Here is a 21,005-nt window from a genome sequence, read left to right on the forward strand (position 1 = left end):
GGCGGGGCGCGCCTGGGGCGGGGCCTTCCTCTTTCCGTCTGTAGTCGCCGCGGGGCCGCGCCGCACGGGGGCGCCGCTGGGGCCGCGCTGTTCCACGAGTTGCCGAACAGCCGAGGAGGCCCTCACTTCCGCGTCGGGCCCCGCGGCGTCCGGCGGCCGCGCCGAAGGCCGGGCGGGCCGCAGGTCAGTCGGGGAGGCCGCCTACCCGGCCCCGCCTGTGCAAAGGACCCGGGCGCCGGGTGGGCCGCGGGCCCGGGTGGCGGCGGGGCGCCCCGAGGAAGGGCCCGGATCGCGCCGATATCACGGGCGCCCCGGGCTGCAGGCTCGGGCTTCGGGCCGATTGGGGCCCCCGGGCAGCGGGGAGACCCTGGCTGGGCTTTCTGGTGTGCCAGCCCCTCCCCCTTTCTTCCCGCATCGTGGGAGGAGTGCGAGTCCCTTGAGCAGCGTTTCTCAAAGTGGGGTCCGCGGGCGGACTCCCGAGCCCATCTCAGACTTTCTGAAACGGACTCTGCTGTGGCCCGGGAATCTGAATTTACAGCAAGCGACTCTGATGGTTTTGACGCAAGGGGGTCACAGAACCGCAGTTTGGGGCACTTCGCCAGAGGGCAGGGCACTTCGACACAGCAGGGAGTCTAAGTGGGTGCATTTGAGGATGAGGCCCCGTGCCTGGCCTTGAAATGGTGATGGATGGTTCTCTGCCATAGAAGAAACTGAGGCAGGGGTATCTCTTAAATCCTTGCACTCAGGGTGCTGCTGTGTTCCTCTTGTCACAACAAAAGTCTTCAGATGGACAGATGCTTAGTGAATGAAGTGCCCGGTCAGGAGCCTTAGGGATGAAAGTGCTGAAGTAGGCAGTGTGGGGTGCAGCTTTTGGAGCTGGTCCTTCTGACCTGGATTGGGGGCGACTCCACCACTTACCAGCAGGGCAGCCCTAGTGTGGACCCTGCGCACATCACTCTGTTTCTTTCTCCAGTGTCCTCATCTGTCAGTAGGGACAGTAATTCCTATCCTAGGGCTCTTGTGTGAATTAGGTAATGTCTGCCAAGGGTCTCCTGCAGTAACTGGCACCTAATAAGCATTGAGTAAATGGGAATTATTAAGAGTGATGTAGATTCTGCCTTTGTAGGGCTTATGGTCCCCAAATTAGGGATTAAATAAGTGAGATAAAACGGAGAGAGGTACAAAGTATATTTGGTGGGTGGTGCACAGATTCTAACTGGGGGATGCTTGGGAAGGTCATGCAAGTTGTGAGATTTGCCTGTGACTTTGAAGAATAGATGGATTCCAGGGAGCTGGCGACTGGGGCAGCATGAGCCCGTTCCATCCCATGCTTCAGAGGTGGTTCCTTCACATGGATCATTGCCCCGTTGCTCCTAGGACTCCTAGGCAGCAGAAGTCACACTGATAAGTGGTTTTTGAAAGCCGGACCATTGGTCCGTAAGAGTTTCTGTCTACTGACCATGTTTGACACACATTGCTTTCATCAGACACCAGTGGTCTCCTTTTCCCAATTCATTGGAGACTGGCTAAATTGGAGCATCTACAAAAGGATGCTCGTTGATCCCACAGTAAAAGCAAGTTGCCATGAATATAGTTGAGCCTCTTGACAGCCATTTTACATGTGCTGTGAAATGTGCAGTTCCATCAGGAGCACCTTTATCATCACAGTTTTGTTTTAGGTTCCATAAAAACACTGCAGTTACCTTCGGTTCATCCATCTCCAGAGTGGATTAAGAAATCAAATCCTTAAAACTTCTCTAAAGCTTCAGCCATTTTAGCCTGGAGAAGCCAGATGATGCAGAGGTGTTATTTGTTGCTCTTCTGCACCAGTCTGGCTACTGGTATACATAAAATTCTGATCTCAGCTGATAAATTATATATTCCTTAGTTACCTAACCTAGGAACTACAATTATCATTGTTAATAATTTCTGCTTTTGTGTCTCCTTAAATCTCCAGAGCCAATATCAATCCCTCAGTATACACCTTATGGAAAAATTTATAGGATTATAGATAATATTTATCCTTCATCGAGTACTTACTCTGAGCCAGAGACAGTTCTATATGTTTTGTCAGCTTATCTTACCTTTTTTATGTTCTATCAGTTATTCCTCTGATAGTCCTTTGAGGTACGCACCATCCCTGGCTCCATTTTATAGATGAGGAAACAGGCAGAAGAGAAGTATTTGCCCCACCCTAGCAAGTGGTAGAGCCTCATAGCCTAATCCTTGCTACATGCTGCCCCCCTCTGCAGCCTAGACAGCTCCCTCAGACTTACTGTAGCATAAAAAGATACGTGAATATCAAAGAACATAAGCAAACCTCACCTTTGCTTTATATGTGACAGACAATGCATTATTTTAATTCTTTAAACAGTCATTTCAATAGCTATGCTTTGGTTGGTGATCATTTACCATTTACAAATACTCTGAGCCAAAGTTTTCCAGCTTCCCAGCATATCTCAAAACTTCTTTCATATTATATAAAGTCCTTTGAAATTGTCAGTGCTGAGGGATTTAAGTCACATTAAAATGTATTTTATTATCTCCTTAGTGTATTGTTGGAAATACCAGCAGTGATTGTTCTTTGTTTTCACAGAGGTAGACCAAGACCACCATTATTTTGCAGTTTCTGAAAGTGTTTGAAGGCAAAAATTCAGGTGTTGCTGGGAGCAATGGAAGGTCACAAGGCAGAAGAAAAAGTGTTAGATATTCTTCGACTGAACGTCGGTGGCTGTACTTATACAGCCAGACGGGAGTCCTTGTGCCGCTTTAAAGATTCCATGCTGGCATCCATGTTCAGTGGTCGTTTTCCTCTAAAAACAGATGAGTCGGGTAAATATCTAAAGTCTGTAAGCATGATCATAAATATTCATTAAAATAGTCTGGTTTAAATTCCCTTTGGTTTTGCTAATTACAATAGAATATATTAGACCAGTATACTAATTATTGAGACCATTAGGCCTGTATGGAGACTTATTAAATACATGGAGAAATGAAATATGGGTTTCCAGAATCAGTGATGCTGTCACTACTAGTTGACAGGAAGACTAATGCATGTGAAGGCCTACCATGACCTCATCATGGGGATTGATTATTTTTGGAAAGTTGTTCCATTCATGCAACTCCATGGATAAAGGTATTGAGGCTTCTCTGTATTCCTCAGGTTAAAACATCGAGTTCTCTGGAGAAAGAGCCACCCTCCTAGTTCACAAGGCAGTCAGCGGCAGTGCAGAATTAGCGTGAAACTTGCCACCTAATCTGGCTATGTAGCCTAGTGTGGGCTGATGTGCACACGACAAAATGTCAGTCACCTAGTGGTAGAGAACTGAACATTGGTGTTCCAGAAGAAACTGTAAAGCACAAGGGTAGGGATCTGGGCTGCTCTCCCTGCTTGGGGTCCTCTGGCATTTACTGAACCCACTACCGGTTGGAGAGAAACCTCAGCAATGCCACTAAGGCATTTTGCACCTCTTTGGTGTTCTGGGGCTCAGAGAACCCAGTCTCGCTTCTGTGTCAGAAGAGAGGGAGTGAGAAGTCTTGAGCATGAGGGGCTGTTAGTAACCCTGGGTCTTGAGAGAGTGCTTTGCCAGCTGAAGGGGAGTTGAATGAATGGAAAACACCAATGGCTGCTGCCTGAGGCATGATGGCCATGTGGGCAGGAAGGTTGTTGGTGAAAAGATGGTAAGCAAGGATTGCGTTTTTTCCTGTCCCCAAATTTTAGCTTCTTAATTCCTTCTACTCTAAGCTACTCAAGGGAGAAAAGGAATTATTGAGTAACCTCACACCAACTCTGCTAAATTGTCTAAGAAAGCCTTTTGTCGTAAAGTACCAGCACAGCATTGGGAGCCCAGGGTTTATATGTTAGTAACACTACCAGTCGACTTACAGCCAAACATGACACATTAACGGGGATATCGTCATTACGGAGGAGCTCCATACGTCTTTCCTGGCTGGGCAGCGCTGAAGGGTAGGCCTACATTTCAGGAGTAGTCTGGGGTCTCTGTGGCTTTTGAAGGGCCATAGAGGGAATATGGTCATTGCATCTAAAATCCCCAAATGGAGCTCGGAATACATTTTCCTGTATGGTAGGTGAGAAAACAGAGGATCACCAAATTTGACTAAACCCATTTGAACAGTAGCTATTAACTTTCTTGTGAGAAAGAAACATTTCTAATTGTAGAGGTCTTCAGTCTGATTTTAGTTTGACATGTTGAAATTTTATCACGGTCATACGTATTTATGCAATCATGTTTGAACTGAATGTTTTCTAGGGGCTTGTGTTATTGACCGTGATGGACATCTATTTAAATACCTTTTGGATTATCTTCATGGAGAAGTTCACATCCCCACAGATGAGCGAACCCGCATTGCTCTGCAGGAAGAGGCGGATTACTTTGGCATCCCTTATCCGTACAGCTTGTCTGACCACTTGGCCAATGAAATGGAGACATATTCTTTAAGGTCAAATATAGAACTTAAAAAGGTCTTGGCATTTTCTTAAGTTTTAAAAAATATATATGTATACATATATATTCACTTTTTATACACAAAGCAATGTGTGTTATTTTGCATAGCCTGTGTTGCCACATAAACCAAACGTGGGAAAGTTTTACTTTTTCTAACTTTTGAAGACACTTTTCTTAATTACTACTAATTATTTTAAGGCCAAAATCCTATGTTCTAGGAAAGTGTATTACAGTGCCACTCAAAGGTTTATGGAGTGTTTGTTTCTCATTGAAGATTTAATATCTTTTGATGGCTTTTTTAATAGAAATATTCTGTTCTTTAGGTTCTTCGTAAATTAACAGCAATACTGTAATATATAAGGGTATAGTGGTATTATTTTATTTACTGAAATGACTTTAAAAGAATGGTCATGATAAGTAAAAGATTGTATAAAATCTCCTGCCTGATTTAGTGAGTGTAGCAGTTTATTACTAAGTTAAAACATCAGTTTGAGTAATTTACTTTGAGATCAGTAAATCTCTTTTTAAAGATGCTTCTCCTTTAAATCACATTTTAAAGAACTTTACATGACTTGAAAAGCTTCATTACCTGTTTTTGTCTTATTGGTAATTATTATATTTGCTTTTAGCACCTTTGGGGATCTAAAAAGAAAATATTTTTCCTAGATAATTAATAATAGTGAAAACTGATCTGAATTGATTTGGTTTAGACATCGCCTTAGGAGAGCAAGCCGACGGTATGGTTATTAGGAGTGTAGCATGAAGAGAAAGTTGATTCGGTTCCAGATCCCCTTCAGGAATTTGCACGGTTGTGTGGGTTCTGCCAAGGGAAGTTATTTAGAAATGAGTCGTCAGACAGTTATTTGGTGCTGTTTGCCACGTCTGCAGAATGGGGCTAAAACACCTGACTGAAAAGTTGGGGTGGGTTAAGATTCCTCTTCTGAAGTCTCAACTCTATGGTCTTTTATTTCTGTTTTATATGCAAAAAGGACACAGCATGTGCGCATTCACTATGTCAGCCAACACATATTTATCTCAAATGTCGTAGGTGTAGAGAGCACTGCTCTAGGGACTCTGTGGGACACAAAGAAATACAACACACAGATAGCAATAGTAAATGAAAATGTAAGACATATTAGGCTCCTATTTTCATTCATTTGAGTCAGTTAAATATTAAGCATCTCCTCCTTTGTGTCAGGCACTATTCCAGGCACTTGGGATACTAGACAAAGCAGACAAAAGTGCTGGTCCTCGGGGAGCTCACAGGAACACTGCTTTTTCTCCCAGGGAAGGTCCCTGCCACTCCAGTGGGTGAAGCCCTATTGCTCTGTGTCCCTAGCACTTCATCGGCTCACCTGGTAGCACTTACACTGTGTGCTGATGGCTTATCGACTGTCCGTCTTTTACGTTACCTATAACTCAAGGAGGGTTGGGACGCTGTGTCCAGGACCTTAGGTACTGCTCACCACATTAGTAGCTTCTTAATATGCAAATGAATCAGTGAATAGGTAGATAAATGCTAAAAGAGTTCTTACAGTTTGCATTGAGTTCATATATTCATGTCTTTCAGTGGAAAAGAACAAGTTTATCTGGTTCACGATTGGACTTGGAGTTAAAAATAAACATCAGCCATGAGGCTTAGTCAGTAGAAGGTGAAAGGAAGATTGAGTCAAATGGGAAATTGGGGGGAAAATAAAGGGAAAAGAAAAAGGTCTTTTAGTCATATGAAGATTTTAAAATTAAAAATAATGTTGGTAGTGAGGTTAATGGAGGAGAAAGGGAAATACAATTTCCATGTGGAAAGGATTCTGTAGAGGAAAAGGTGTTGGGTTTGTGGGTGGTGCTTTTTGTGATTTGCCCCACCCCCACCCTAAATTCAACAAAAGCATGTTTGGTTTTTCAAGGCATAAAGACTAGGCCGAAATTTATAATCTTTTTATTTCCCTTATGACCAACTGAAATTGCAGCTTTACATGAAAGTAATAGAGCAAATTCATTCTTACTTTACTCCAGAATTAAATTCAAATTTTTTATATTTTTTTGCTCCAGGCTCTAACAGACTTCTGTGATTCATATGGTTTAGTTTGCAATAAGCCAACAGTCTGGGTTCTCCACTATCTTAACACATCTGGTGCAAGCTGTGAGAGCAGAATTATTGGTGTATATTCCACAAAAACTGATGGAACAGATGCTATTGATAAGCAGCTGGGAGGAAGAATTCACAGTAAAAGCATTTTTAAAAGGTATGTCCATATTTAAATATGAAAAGGAACAAAATAAAGTCTCGGTTCTTGTAAGAGGTGTTACTGAATGGAGTATGTGGTTGATTCGAGAACAGAAAGGATCATTAACACCGGGGCAACACACAGCGCGAGCCCTCACAGCTGTCAAGACAGGCCTGCTTCATGACATGTATGTAAGTTATAGGACGTCCGCAGTGGTCGAGCATTTTGCCTCTCAACTGGGAGTGGGCATCAGAATCCCCTGAGAGGCTTTAGAAAAAAAGGAAAGAAGGAAAAGCAAAGCCACCTGCCTGGCTGTCTCCCCTGGACCATCGTCCAGGAGCAGGAGCACTCACTGCTGACTTGGAAGTCAGCAGGCCCGCCAAGTGGCTCAGGACTGGCCTGTGCCTCAGTGTCCTGTTCTGAGAAACGATGAAGGACTTCCCTGGTTCCTCCCAGCCTTAAAATTCTATGACTCGAACATGTCAAATTCTTAAGGGTTATTCTCTTAATATTTTTTCTGTAAATTTACTTCACATTGGTCAATTCAGTTAGCAGTCCTGTTTTGTTTTGTTTTTTAATTCTCTGGGTGGTTGGATTGGGTCACATATTAGTGACTAATGAATGACCACATGAATTTGCTTATTAGGTGATGAAATACGTCGTTTTCTGAATTCTTTACAGGATGTTTATATAAGATATATGAGTGCCTGGCATAATGCTAGGAAGGTTTTAGTCAAAGGTGAATCTTTTGGGCACCTGGGTGGCGCAGTCGTTAAGCGTCTGCCTTCGGCTCAGGGCGTGATCCCGGCGTTATGGGATCGAGCCCCACATCAGGCTCCTCTCCTAGGAGCCTGCTTCTTCCTCTCCCACTCCCCCTGCTTGTGTTCCCTCTCTCGCTGGCTGTCTCTATCTCTCTTAAAAAAAAAAAAAGAATCTTTTAAAATTTTCCTGAGCTTAAGTAATTTTTTTAGAAAACTTATTTTTAAAAATTTGTTGATTTGTCTGCACAGTCCATATTGTGGAATTAACAAGTACTTTGCCACGGTAAAAGGAGATCAAATGTAGGTTAGCATGAGTATAGTATATTATACTCATAACATATAATATATATTATCTATATGCTTGAGGAAGGGTCACAGAAGAGCAACTATTCAATACCAACATATTTTCCCCCTTAATTAACAAGTACTTGGTGAGTATCTATTAGTTGTGTGTGTGTGTTTGTGTGTGTGTGTGTGTGCGCATATACACACACATTCATACTTAGGTAGTATGTTTTCATCACCTTTTGCAATATTTCTAGAGAGGCGGGAAATAATGTTCAGTACATTTGGAGCTATTACTCAGTAGCTGAACTGAAGAAAATGATGGATGCCTTTGATGCCTGGGAAGGAAAAGGTATAGTACAGTTCTTTTATTTCATGGCAGAAGGTAGACTTTTCCTTAATAAAACAAAGTAAGCTCAAATGCTGCATTTCTTTTTTTTTTTGAGAAAGTACTTCTATGTATAGGTCAAGTATTTCTTTGTGTATTTGTCACCTCATAGTATCATTGATTGATACTTAAAAATTTTTAGACCTCTTGGGGCGCCTGGGTGGTTCAGTCGGTTAAGCGTCCGACTCTTGGTTTCAGCTCAGGTCCCGATCTCAGGGTCATGAGGTCAAGCCCCTCATCGGGCTCCATGCTTAGTACAGAGTCTGCTTGGGACACTCTTTCCCTTTCCCTCTTCCCCTTCCCCCTGCTCTCTTCTCTCTCTCTCTCTAAAATAAATAAATAAATCTTTAAAAAAAAATCTTTACTCTGAGTTGCTAGATATTACTAATAGTTTATAATTCAGTAACCTAAAAAACAGTTTATAATTTCAGCATCTGTTAGTTATGCTTATATAGTTCAATTAAACAGCAGTTTATTTAGCACCTACTATGTACCTAGTATTGTTCCTAGGAAGTATACCTTTAAATTAAGCATACAGTGTACCATCAACAGAAAAAAGGAGGGGCGTCTGGCTGGCTCCGACGACGGAGTGTGCAACTCCTGATCTCAGGGTTGTGAGTTTGAGCCCCGTGTTAGGTGTAGAGATTACTTAAAAGTAAAATCTTAAAAAAAAAAAAGGGGGGCAAATTAAAAAAAGAGAAAATGAAAATAATGCCACAGAAGGGGGCGCCTGGGTGGCACAGCGGTTAAGCGTCTGCCTTCGGCTCAGGACGTGATCCCGGCGTTATGGGATCGAGCCCCACATCAGGCTCCTCTGCTGGGAGCCTGCTTCTTCCTCTCCCACTCCCCCTGCTTGTGTTCCCTCTCTCGCTGGCTGTCTCTATCTCTGTCGAATAAATAAATAAAATCTTTAAAAAAAAAAATAATGCCACAGAAGATGTCTGAAGAATGCTTAGGAAACAATCATCTTTAAATGCACACTTTGGAATTTGACCATTTTTACCAACTGTTCATATCATTTGATAATAATAATAATGCTGTTTAGTATCCAGTATGATAAGTAGTTTATATTCAGTACCTCTTAGTCTTAAAACAATTCTGGATGCTGTTTGCACCTCTTAGGTGCAAACCCTATAAGAAGTCCTAAAGTTGGGTCCACAGATAAATAAGACACATCTAATTGGTCCTGAAATGATCTTGAAAGCTGGTAGAGACAGACATTGCAAGTCACATAAGATTGAATAAAAGGAGAGGAGGAGGCTTTTAAAAACTCTCCCATCACCTGTTTCTCCTTCAGGCGGGGTGCTACTACCAACCCTTCTTCCTTTTCCTGACTTTGTCCCCCTCACTTTTCCTCCTTTTTTTTTAATTTTTTCTAAATCATACCCCTCAAGCAGAAAAAAGTGCTGTTCTCTTTAAGGTTTTTATTTTAGATTTAATTGACTTTGAGACGCTCAGGCTTAAGTTGAGGAACAAACCCCCTGGTGTTGTGTGTCTCCTGTTGTGCCTCTGGACTGGCAGACTGCCCAGGAGGCTCCGGGAGGGTCCTGGCTGGGCTTCTTTCTCCACTGACTCAGGAAGCTGAAGGGGAGAGCTGGCATCACTGACTTACAGAGCGTAAGACTGATTTTAACTTTTTCGAGAGCATGTAATGAAGTATCATTGGTATTTAACACCCTTCTGGAAGGCCTGTGGAAAGCCATCAGAGAGGAAACAGAAGTAAGAGAAAGAATTATTGGAAGGAAGAAGACAGTTACTATTTGGGGACAGTATGTCTTTTTAGAAAACCCAAAGGAATCAACTAAAGGTATTTTAAATGATGAGTTTAGTAAACCAAACTAGCTGGACAGAATATAAGTAAACAAAGACCAGCTTACTTACTATAGATTAGTTAGAAATTATAGGGGAAAACCCCATTCACAATAGCAATAAACAACAAAATAAGTAGGACTGACCTATCAAGAAATACTTTGGTGATGTCTTTTGTGAAGAAAACTGCTAAAATATATTTATCCCTCCATCAATTCATCCATCCATCTATAAAAAAGGAAGACAGATTACGGTGAGACATACCATTTTCTTGAAAGGGAAATCTATTCAGATAGATTTTATAATATTCATTACAAAGATGTCAGTTCTTCTCAGATTAAGTTATAGGTTTGACACAATTCCTATCAAAATATCATTAGAACTCTTTGGGAATATTGAGGAAATGATTTTAAAATTCTTTGAAAGTATAAGCCAATAAAATAGGAACATTTTGGGAAGTAGAAGTCATTAGAGGAATGAGTCTTAACTGTGCGATAGTAAAAATACTATATAGGGATTTGTAATAATAAGAACCATTATGTTTCTGGTACAAGAATAGATTCAGAGATCAGAAGTAAATCCCGATGAAGTTACAAGAATAAAAATACTATGTGATAAGGAGTATTAAATATCAATGTAAAAAGATAGATGATTTAATAAGTAATTGAGAAATATATTTGGGAGAAAACAGAACTTTAGCCTCATGTCATTTATCAAAATAACCCCAGGTGAATTTAATGGATGAAAAATGAAGCTAGAATAAACTATAATGAAACTTAAGCAAATAAGTGATTTCTTAATAGGAAAATAAATCATAAAGACAAAGATGAATAAATTTGATTACATAATATTTAATATATTAACTTTAAAACAACAAAGTCTAAATAAAAGTAAAAGGCTAATAAAAACCTAGATAGGGGCACCTGGGTGGCTCAGTTGTTAAGCATCTGCCTTCGGCTCAGGGCGTGATCCCAGCGTTCTGGGATCGAGCCCCACATCAGGCTCCTCCGCTGGGAGCCTGCTTCTTCCTCTCCCACTCCCCCTGCTTGTGTTCCCTCTCTCGCTGGCTGTCTCTCTCTGTGTCAAATAAATAAATAAAATCTTTAAAAAAAAAAAAAAACCTAGATAAAAATGTTACATTACCTGGACAAAGAATATCCTTAAAATAGAGAGGATTTATTTAAGTTGATTAGAAAATCAGTTCAACCCCTATTGTAAATAAATGTGCAAGGTTCATGACCACAAAATTTCCAGGAAAGGAGATAAACCAAGAGGTTCAAACTCATTATTTATCAATGAAATACATATTAAATAAGAATTATTTTTTATACAAGATTAGTAAATATCTCTCATGAATTCTTGGCAGGAGTACAAATTAATATTACTTTATTGGGAAATAATTTATCATTACATATCAATAACATCAAAATTGTTCATATTCTTTGACCCGACAGTTCTACTTCTAGGTATCTACCCTAAGGTTATAATTAAATCAGACAAAGGCTTATGAACAGAGTGTTCAATTAAGCATTATTCATAACAGAAAAAATAAAAAAAATATAAATGACTGTAATAGAGGACTGAATACATATTGGTACATCTATGGGATATAGTTGAGCAATAGCTATTAAAATTATTTTGAATAATTTTTTACATAGATGAATGCCCACGATAAAATAAGCTGTCATGAAAGATCAAAAGCAGGAAACAAAATTAAATATAAAGTGTTATGTGCCTACCATATGAATAAGGAAAAAGACTGGAATCAGATTCATCAGAGTGTAATGAACCATAATTCCTAGTTTTAGGATTAGAAATGATCTTGATTTTTTTGTATATACTTTTCTATATTATGCAAATTTTGTACAATGAAAGTGAATTACTTTATAGGCAGAAAAAAAAAAGTTTTTAAAATAAATTGTGGTGTATCCATTTAATGGAATACTACTCAGCAATAAAAAGAAATGATCATTAATGTGTGTATCATGCTAAAGAAGCCGTACACAAAAGACTGAGTACTGTATGATTCCATTTATATGCCACCCCCAAAAAGGCAAAACTAGGGAATGGAGGGGAAGGCACTGACTGCAAAGGGGTACAAGGGAACTTTTGGGGTGATAAAAATGTTCTATGTCTTGACTGTGGCTATGATTACATGACTGTGTACAATAGTCAAAACTCATTGAACTGAGTACTTTAAAAGGGTGAATTTTATTTTATGTAAATTATATCTCAATAAACCTGACTTAAAAAAAAGTCTTAATGGATGAGATTTGGGAATGTTTTTATAGTATAAGTAGGTTTGGGAGCATGATCAAGCAGTTCCAGGAAATTACTGTCTTAAAATGAGGTCCATAGGCTTCTGTGAGTATTGGATATATTTATTATATATAATAATTTATATGCCCAACTTGCTAAGTTAATATTTATTACTAAGTCTTTAATGATTAAAAGACAAGACACCAGGGGTACCTGGGTGGTACAGTCAGTTGAGCATTGGACTCTTGGTTTTTGGCTGAGGTTGGGGTTGTGGGATTGAGCCCCGTGTTGGGCTCTGCACTTGGCATGGAGTCTGCTTGAGATTCTCTTTCTGCCCTCTCCCTCTGCCCCTCCTGCTCATGCTCTCTCTCCCTCTCTCATAAACGGATCTTTAAAAAAACAAACAAACAAAAAAACAAGACACCATATCCATTCCTGGGACTTCAAAGTTACTTTTTAAAAATGTCAGTCAATTTTTATTCAGCATCATTTCTTAAGCCTTTTAAAATGCATCTATATATAATTTTTTGTGATTCTTTTTTAAAAAATTGAGGTGAAATTCATGTAACATAAAATCAAAGTATACACTTCAGTGGCATTTACTGTTAACAATGTTGTATAACCACCATCTCTATCTAGTTGCAAAACATTTTCCTCACCCCAAAAGGAAAGCCAGTACCTGTAAGCAGTTACTCGCGGGTCTCTTCTGTTTTCAGCCTCTGGCAACCACCAATCTGTTTTCTGTCTCAATGCATTTGCCTGTTCTGGATATTTCCTGTAATTGAAATCGTACAATACATGACCTTTTGTCTTTTTTCACTCAGCATAATGTTTTTGAGGTGCATAAAAATACATTTCCAACTTTCATTCAGAAACTTAACTAGATTTAAAAATTAAAATGCGTTTGACCACAACCTTGGCCTAAACCATTAACTCAAGATTATTTTGCTTGAAAAGGTGCTTATAGGGTAGTGATAGCTCATCTTTATGCAGTGGTTGCCTCTTACAGAGTGGTTCACAAAATATACCTGATTTGAAGATTACTGCCACCCAATGAGGTAGATAGGGCGGGAGTTAGAACCCTCACTGTCCAATCCTTACATGACTGTCAACACTATGATTTATAAAATAAAGGCACCTAATGTCTCTTTAGTGTTCAAGTGCCAGGCCATACTAAGCATGTTGCATTTATTTACTCATTTAATCATCACAACCAGCCTATGAAGTATGTACCATTATCATCATTTCACAGATGAGAAAATTTAGGCACAGAAAAGTTAAGTAACTTTCCCAATATCGCATGATCAATGAGTGATAGACGTGGCATTCAGACTCAGGCAGGCTTGGCTCCAGAGCTTGTGCCTTTAACAGCTCATCTGCCCAGGACCCATATGAAGACCTGCTGATGATCAGGGGTGGAGCTGGGTCTGGTAGCCAGCAATTGCTAGACCTGGGTTATGAGCTGGGCCACCATTGCCTTGGCTCTTCTCGGGAACACTTCCTGTGTACACCTACCTTCTTCAGATGCACGGCATGAATTTCAAACTCCTTCTGCCTAGTCTTACACAAAACAGTGCTGCTGAACCTTTTGTAGTGGACAGTGGCTCTCTTCATAATGCCTTTTTATCTTCCAGGTGTTAGCTACTGGCGGGTGCCTCATGAGCTGATAGAATGTTGGACTCTGGAAGAGCGGCCCTTACTTGGAAGCCTCCGTCACATGGCCCCAATTCGAAAGAGGTTATCTGGCTCTGTTGATATTGTTTTTTGTTTTTTTTAATGTGACATGTATTTTACTGCCTTTATTGGGGTCTAGTGGAAGATGTGGACAGAAAAAACAAGCAGGAATGGTTTTATGGAGATTCTCCTCTGTGTTGTCATTCCTCTGGTTTATTAAGCATTATTTTTGATTCATGGATAAGATAATAATGATGAGTTAGAAGCAGCTGCAAGGTCCCAAAGACTCATTTGATTCACTTGAGAAAATTTAGTTATGTTCAGTAGTTTTAGGGTTGAATATATTATATTTGCATTCTCTACTACATGTCAGTGTTCAGATCACCATGCCATTATGATCCTATTTCCAGGATCAAAGTTCATGATGATATATTTTTTTGCCTCTGAAAACACATCAGTGCTGATGAGAGGGAGAAGACTTGGGGGATTACAGTTACACTTCCTGTTCAGGAGATGATCTTCGTGAAGTGAAACTGATGCAAGCAGTAGAAGGAGCAGGCAGGGTTTCAACAGTGGTTGTTTGACAGTTTTAAGGTCATTTCAAATAATATTCTCTGTGACTTTTCCTTCATTTTGTTAATGTGGTATATCACATTGACTGGCTTACAGATGTGGAACCATCCTTGCATCCCTGGAATAAATCCTCCTTGATCATGGTGTATGATCCTTTAATGTATTGTTGAAAATGGTCTGCTAATATTTTGTTGAGTATTATTGCATTTATATTCACCAGGGATGTTGGCCTGTAATTTTCTTTTCTTGTGGTATTCTTGTCTGGTTTTGGTATCAGGGTTATCCTGGCCTCATAAAAAGAATTTGGAAGAGCTCCCTCATCTTCTGTTGTTTGGAAAAGTTTGAGAAGGATTGGTATTAAATCTCCTTCAAATGTTTGGTAGAATTTACCAGTAAAACCATCTGGTCCTGGACTTTTGTTTGTTGGGAGGTTGTTTTTGTTTTGTTTAAAGTAAGCTCTAGGCCCTACATGGGTCTTGAACTCATGACGCCAAGATCAGGAGTCCCATGCTCCACTGACTGAGCCAGCCAGGTGCCCTGGGAGCTTTTTGATTACTGATTCAATCTCCTTATTAGTAATCGGTCTGTTCAGATTGTGAATTTCATCATTAGTCAGTCTTGGTAGGTTGTATGTTTCTAGGAATTTTTAAGAAGTTATTTTTAAATTTATTTCCTTTTTTAAAAAAACACTGAAGTATAGTTGACATACAATGTTATATTAGTTTCAGGGGTACAACATAGTGAATCAACAATTCTATACATTATGCATTGCTCACCATGCTAAGTGTAGTTACCATCTGTCACCATACAATGTTATATAATATTATTGACTATATTCCCTATGCTGTACTTTTCATTCCCATGACTTATTTATTTTATAACTAGAAGTCGGTACCTCTTAATCCCTTAGGAATTTATCCATCTCTTCTAGGCTGTCCAATTTGTTGGTGTGTAATTATTTGTAGTAAGCTCTTATACTCCTTTGTATCTTCATGGTATCAGTTGTAACATCTCTTCATTTCTGATTTTATTTATGAGTCCTTTCGCTTTTTTCTTGGTGAGTCCAGCTAAAGATTGGTCAATTTTGTTTATCTTTTTAAAGAACCAGCTCTTAGTTTCATTGATCTTTTCTATTGTCTTTAGAGTCTCTACTTCATTTACTTCTGCTCTAATCTTTATTTCCTTTCTTCTAATGATGTGTAGTTGTCACTCAGCTGTTCTTTAGGATTTTATTTTTTAAGAGGAAATTGTTCCACATGTAGATGTAGACTCAGTGTATCTGTAGGAGGAGGTAAATTCAAGATTTTCCTACATCACCATCATGAACTGAAAGAAATCTATCATACGGTTTTGATATATAAAAAATCATACGATTATCTCAATAGATACAGAAAAAGCATCTGACAAAATTCAACAACAGTTTATGACAAAAATTCTCAACAAAGTGGGAATAGAGGGACTACACTTCAACATAATAAAGTCCATATATGACAAGTCCACAGCTAGCAACATACTCAATTTGAAAAGCTGATAGGTTTTCCTTTAAGGTCAGGAACAAGACAAGGATGCCCACTCTCACCACTTTTATTCAACATAGTACTGGAAGTCCTAGCCAGAGCATTTAGGCAAGAAAAAGAAATAAAGGGCATCCAAATTAGAAAGGAAGAAGTAAAACTGGCACTATTTGCAGTTGGCATGATATTACACATAGAAAACCTTAAAACTCCATCAAAACTGTTAGAGCTAACAAATTCAGTAAATTTCAGGATACAAAATTAATAACTGAAAATGTTTGTTTTTGTACACTAATGATGATCAGAAAGATAAATTAAGAAAATCCCATTTGCAATTGTACCAAAAAGAATAAAATATCTAGGAATAAATTTAACCAAGGAGGTGAAAGACCTGTATATTGAAAACAATAAGACGTGAACGAAATTGAAGAAAACATAAATAAATGGAAAGATATTCTGTCCTCCTGGATTGGAAGAATATCATAAAAAGCAATCCACCAAGCTACCAAAGCAATCTACAGATTCAGTGCAATCCCTATCAAAATTCCAATGGCATTTTTTTATGGAACTAGAACAAACGATCCTCACATTTGTATGGAACCATAAAAGATCCTGAATAGCCAAAGCAATCCTGAGAAAGAAGATTTGACAAAGCTGGAAACCTCATGGTCCCTGATTTCAAACTAGCAGAGTCCCCCCGTTATCCACAGGAGATATGTTCCAAGACCCCCAGTGGATGCCTAAAACCATGGATAGTATTGAACTGTGTATGTACTATGTTTTTTCCTATACATACATACCGTGACAAAGTTTAGTTTATTAATTAGGCATAGTAAGAGAGTAATAGCAGTAACTAATAAAATAGAATAATTATAACAATATACTGTAATAAAGTTTAACTGAATGTGGTCTCTCTCTTAAAATATCTTATTGTACTATACTCACCCTTCTTGTGATGATGTGAGACGATAAAATGCCTATATCATGAGATGAAGTGAAGTGAATGACATAGACATAGCGTTAGGCTAAAAGTCATAGCATGAATGACATTGTGACATAGCGTTAGGCTACTACTGACATTCTGAGGACAGTCAGAAGGAGGATCATCTGCTTTCAGACCATTGTTGACCGTGGGTAATTTAAACTGCATAAAGTGAAACTGTGGATAAGGGCAGACTATTGTATATTACAAAACTATAATAACTAAAACAGTATGGTATTGGCATAAAACCAGACACATAGATCAGAGGAACAGAACAGAAAGCCCAGAAATAAACCCATACATATAATCATCTAGTTTACAATAAAAGGAGCCAAAAATATATAATGGGGAAAGGACGGTCTCTTTAATACATGGTGTTGGGAAAACTGGATATCCACATGCAAAAGAAAAACTGGATCCCTGGATCCCTATCTTGCACCATACACAAAAATTAATTCAAAGTGGATTAAAGACTTGAAAATAAGATCTGAAGTCATAAAGCTGGAAGAAAACAGAGGTGTAAGTTCCTTGACATAGGCCTTAGCAATGTTTTTTTTGTATCTGACACCAAAAGCAAAAGCAACAAAGGCAAAAATAAACAAGTGCACCTATATCAAACTAAAAACTTCTGCACAGCAAAGGAAACCATCAAAATGAAAAGACTATCTGCTGAATGGGAGAAAATATTTGCAAATCATGTATCTGATAAGGAACTAATATCTGAAATATATAAGGAACTCATACCAAAAAATGATTAAAAAATGAGCAGAAATATCTGAATAGACATTTTTCCGAAGAAGACATACAGATGGCCAACAGGTACATGAAAAGATGCTCAACGTCAGTAATCATTAGGGAAATGCAAATCAAAACCACAATGAGCTATCACCTCAGATCTGTTAGGATGGCTATTATCAAAAAGACAGGACATAACAAATGTTGGCAAGGATGTGGAGAGGGTGCACTTATGGTGGGAATGTAAACTGGTGCAGCCACTATGGAAAACAGCATGGAGGTTCTTCAAAAAATTAAAGGTAGAACTACCATATGATCCAGCAATTTCACTTCCGGGTATTTATCCAAAGAAAATGCAGAGTAACTTGAAAAGATATATGCACCCCGATGGTCATTGCAATATTATTTACAATATGGAAAAACTCAAGTGTCAATTGATGGGTGAATGGATAAAGAAGATGTGGTATATATATATGTGTATACACACACACACACACACACACATATACAATGGAATATTATTCAGCCATAAAAAAGAATGCAATCTTGCCATTTGTGACAACATGGATGAACCTTGAGGGCATTAAGTGAAATAAGTCAAAGACAGACAAATACCATGTGATCTAACACAGGGAGCCAAAAAAAAAAAAAAAAAAAAAAAATCCCAGCTGATGAATACAAAGAACTGATTGGTGTTTGCCAGAGGCAGGGATAGGGTGGGGGAGGGAAGAAATGGGTAAACTAGGGTGGGTTTTTTGTTTGTTTAAATAGAATGTTTTAAAAATTAAAACACTGCTTTGCCTTTAGACTTTTTATAATGAATGGCAAACTTAATTCAAGAATCTTTGAGGGTTTGTCCAGTACCTCTCAAATTCAAAAAGCATCCAACTATACCTTGGGCTTGACCATTCTAGCAGCTCCTAAAATGCGTTTGGCAGAATGCTAATTTTACTGGGTGCCAAATGTAGCGTTACAGAATTATTGGGAAATATGGATCCAGCAAAGTTAAACAGGTGTCTTTACTTTAAACCTCAGAACCTTTGTTAATACAGAGTATAAAGTTTGAGGAGGAGAGTGCAATATGCAATAGCATTTCTCAAAGAGTTTATTGGGCTGAAACAGTAAATTTACTCAGTAACTCTTAAAAAACTGTTGTTCTGGGAAAACAGAACAACTTGGGATCATCCTGGTTATCCTCTGGATCACGTGAGGACTCTTAGGAACCAAGTGATGTATAATTCTAGTGTAACATACCCAATTTTAATTTGTCGTTCATATTAACATTATGGTGATCTTATTTTATTTTTTAACATTATGGTGATTTTAAGAGTTTGTATTCAAGCAGAAGCAACCTTATGTAAACTTGGTGATTTACTTATTGACCTTGGTGGGAGAGGAGCTGAGGTAAGATGATCCCTCTGAATCTCCTGACTCAAATTCTTGATGAAAACGATTTGCCCCTGAAGATACAACTTTGGAGACGTTTTCATGGGTCACCCAACCTGTAAATGCTGACCGTGACATGCTTCTGTATTCACAGGCGACTGATGGCGTTCAACGAAGAGGAAGACGAAGGTGTGAACTGTAAGACTGGTCCCAAGCCGGTCAGATTCCTGGGCCCTTCCACCAGCACCCAAATTAAAGTCAAGAACTCGGCGTCGGTCAGGGTGTCCCCGGCCGGCACCCTGCAGTCTGCGGGCGGAAAGGCAGCGCTGCGCTCTGCGCCGCCCAAGGCTCCGTCCCCGGCGGGCACTGCGCTGCCGGGGCAGCCCCAGGCTCCTCGTGGGGCCGGGAGCGCTGAAAACGGAGCCGCGCACCCACCTCCCGCCAAGGTCCTGCTCTCCGACAAGAAGGCCACCCCGCCCCGAGTCATAAAACTGAAGCGGACTCCCCTGTGCGCCGCCGGGCCGTGCCCGCCTGCCGGCGCCGGAGCCAGGCCCGCGGGGCCCCCGGTGCCGGCCCCGGAAGCCCCCGGCGCGCACGCGCGGACTGAAAACGGGCGGGGCCAGGCTGATTGACGGAAGCGTGGGCGCCGGACCTCCCGCTCGCCTCCCGCAGCGCCCGACCCGTGCGCGGCACACCAGTGGCGCTGTTCCTTGGTGCAGTAGGGTTGGGAACTTGGGTTTCTCTTTAGGATCATTACGGGAAAAATGAATTGTGTCACGTGGGAATGGAAGAGGGAGACTTTAAGTGGTTGGGCCTATCTTTACTTTTCCCAATTTTGAAATGGTTGTCTACTGACAGTTTGAATTTCAGGTTTTTAATTTTTTTTTTTTTTTTGATGGTTCATTGGTGTGAAGGCAACAAAACATACAGTAAAATCATCACTAGAGAAGTCCACCTTGTTGCTGAATAATTATAGACTAGGCACTCTTGTAATGTTACTCATTGCTGCCCAGGGCTGAATGGGGTTCCATATTCCCGTCCGGTGAAATAGGGTGACATTAGTGCTTCCCTGTGCTGTGTCACAGCCAAGAGATTTGAGAGAAAATGCAGACCCAGGTGAACTCCCTGCAGGTTTCTTTCTGTCTCAGAGGTCTTCGTGAAAAGAAATGAGGAGGAGGAAAAAAAAGTAATTTAAGATCATACTTTGACTCAATTGAACTATTTTCTTTTCCTAGATTGTTTTTTTCTTACTCTTTTGCTAGCAGATTTATTTATACATCACAAGAAGATGTCTTGGATGAGAACTATATAACATGTCTTCGGAATGAATTGTTATAATATTTTAATTTGGATAGTGAAGTTCTGAAAGTACTTTGAAAAAGAAGTTAAAGGTTAACTTTTAACTAAAGTTACTACTTGTTTCTCAGGAATGACCACTGAGGAGTCATTCTGACTATACAATATGATTTTTATGCATAAAATTCCCACTTAACTTGAACTTAATATTTTTAAACAGAATATTTTGATTAATCCTCTATTTTTTCACAACTCTTCAGTTGTATGTGTTTACTCTTACATGTTAAGTTTTATAATTGGATCCCATATTTCTACCTTCAGTAAGCAGTATGCCTTCAGTGTATTAAACGTTAAGTTCATAAAGCAGGGTACTTTTCATTCAGTGCTTATCATTGTACTTGCATTACTTTGAAAGAGTAGAGTAAACATACTCAAAACATTACTTCTTACAAAATAAAGTAAAAATTTTCCATGAAAAGTAACATTTTCCATGACTGTGCTTATTTTTAAGCCTTAGAGCCCTTTGAGGTTGTTTGTTTATGTAGTTTATCTATCATAAAATTCCTTTCTTGTCTAGGTAATATATGAAATAATTAAACCAATTTTGGATAGCTAACCAGATACCAGCAGCCTTTTAACATAGGTGTTTTAT

At 39.6% G+C, this 21,005-nt stretch overlaps 1 protein-coding gene and 1 long non-coding RNA gene across 5 annotated transcripts in view; one reads left to right on the forward strand and one right to left on the reverse strand.

Annotated features, from left to right (window-relative positions):
- The window catches only part of KCTD18 (potassium channel tetramerization domain containing 18), a 41,109-nt gene extending 20,282 nt beyond the window's left edge, over positions 1–20,827 (forward strand). Inside the window, exons 1-7 of one of the 3 annotated variants that reach the window (XM_040642217.1) lie at positions 69–183; positions 2,597–2,832; positions 4,272–4,483; positions 6,516–6,709; positions 7,995–8,089; positions 13,828–13,930; positions 19,212–20,827. In XM_040642217.1, the coding sequence (XP_040498151.1) occupies positions 2,673–2,832; positions 4,272–4,483; positions 6,516–6,709; positions 7,995–8,089; positions 13,828–13,930; positions 19,212–19,689 (1,242 nt within the window). In that variant the 5' untranslated portion in view covers positions 69–183; positions 2,597–2,672 and the 3' untranslated portion in view covers positions 19,690–20,827. Of the gene's footprint in view, positions 1–68; positions 184–667; positions 681–2,596; positions 2,833–4,271; positions 4,484–6,515; positions 6,710–7,994; positions 8,090–13,827; positions 13,931–19,211 lie in introns of those variants that run through there. The other 2 variants (XM_040642233.1, XM_040642224.1) reach the window with 2 other exon arrangements.
- On the reverse strand, positions 9,530–19,324 carry LOC103659728. 2 transcript variants are annotated; one of them, XR_005837885.1, is made up of 5 exons: positions 19,055–19,216; positions 15,336–15,719; positions 12,873–12,968; positions 10,081–10,162; positions 9,530–9,814 (listed from the first exon to the last, which is right to left on the reverse strand). It is a non-coding gene; the product is annotated as an uncharacterized LOC103659728 (long non-coding RNA). The 2 variants fall into 2 exon arrangements; XR_005837886.1 differs by lacking the exon at positions 15,336–15,719 and having other exon boundaries at positions 19,188–19,324.
- Positions 20,828–21,005: the final 178 nt, after the last annotated feature.

This window comes from Ursus maritimus, unplaced genomic scaffold (assembly GCF_017311325.1).
Source record: "Ursus maritimus isolate PB19 unplaced genomic scaffold, ASM1731132v1 scaffold_1, whole genome shotgun sequence".
Classification (NCBI taxonomy): Eukaryota; Metazoa; Chordata; class Mammalia; order Carnivora; family Ursidae; genus Ursus; species Ursus maritimus.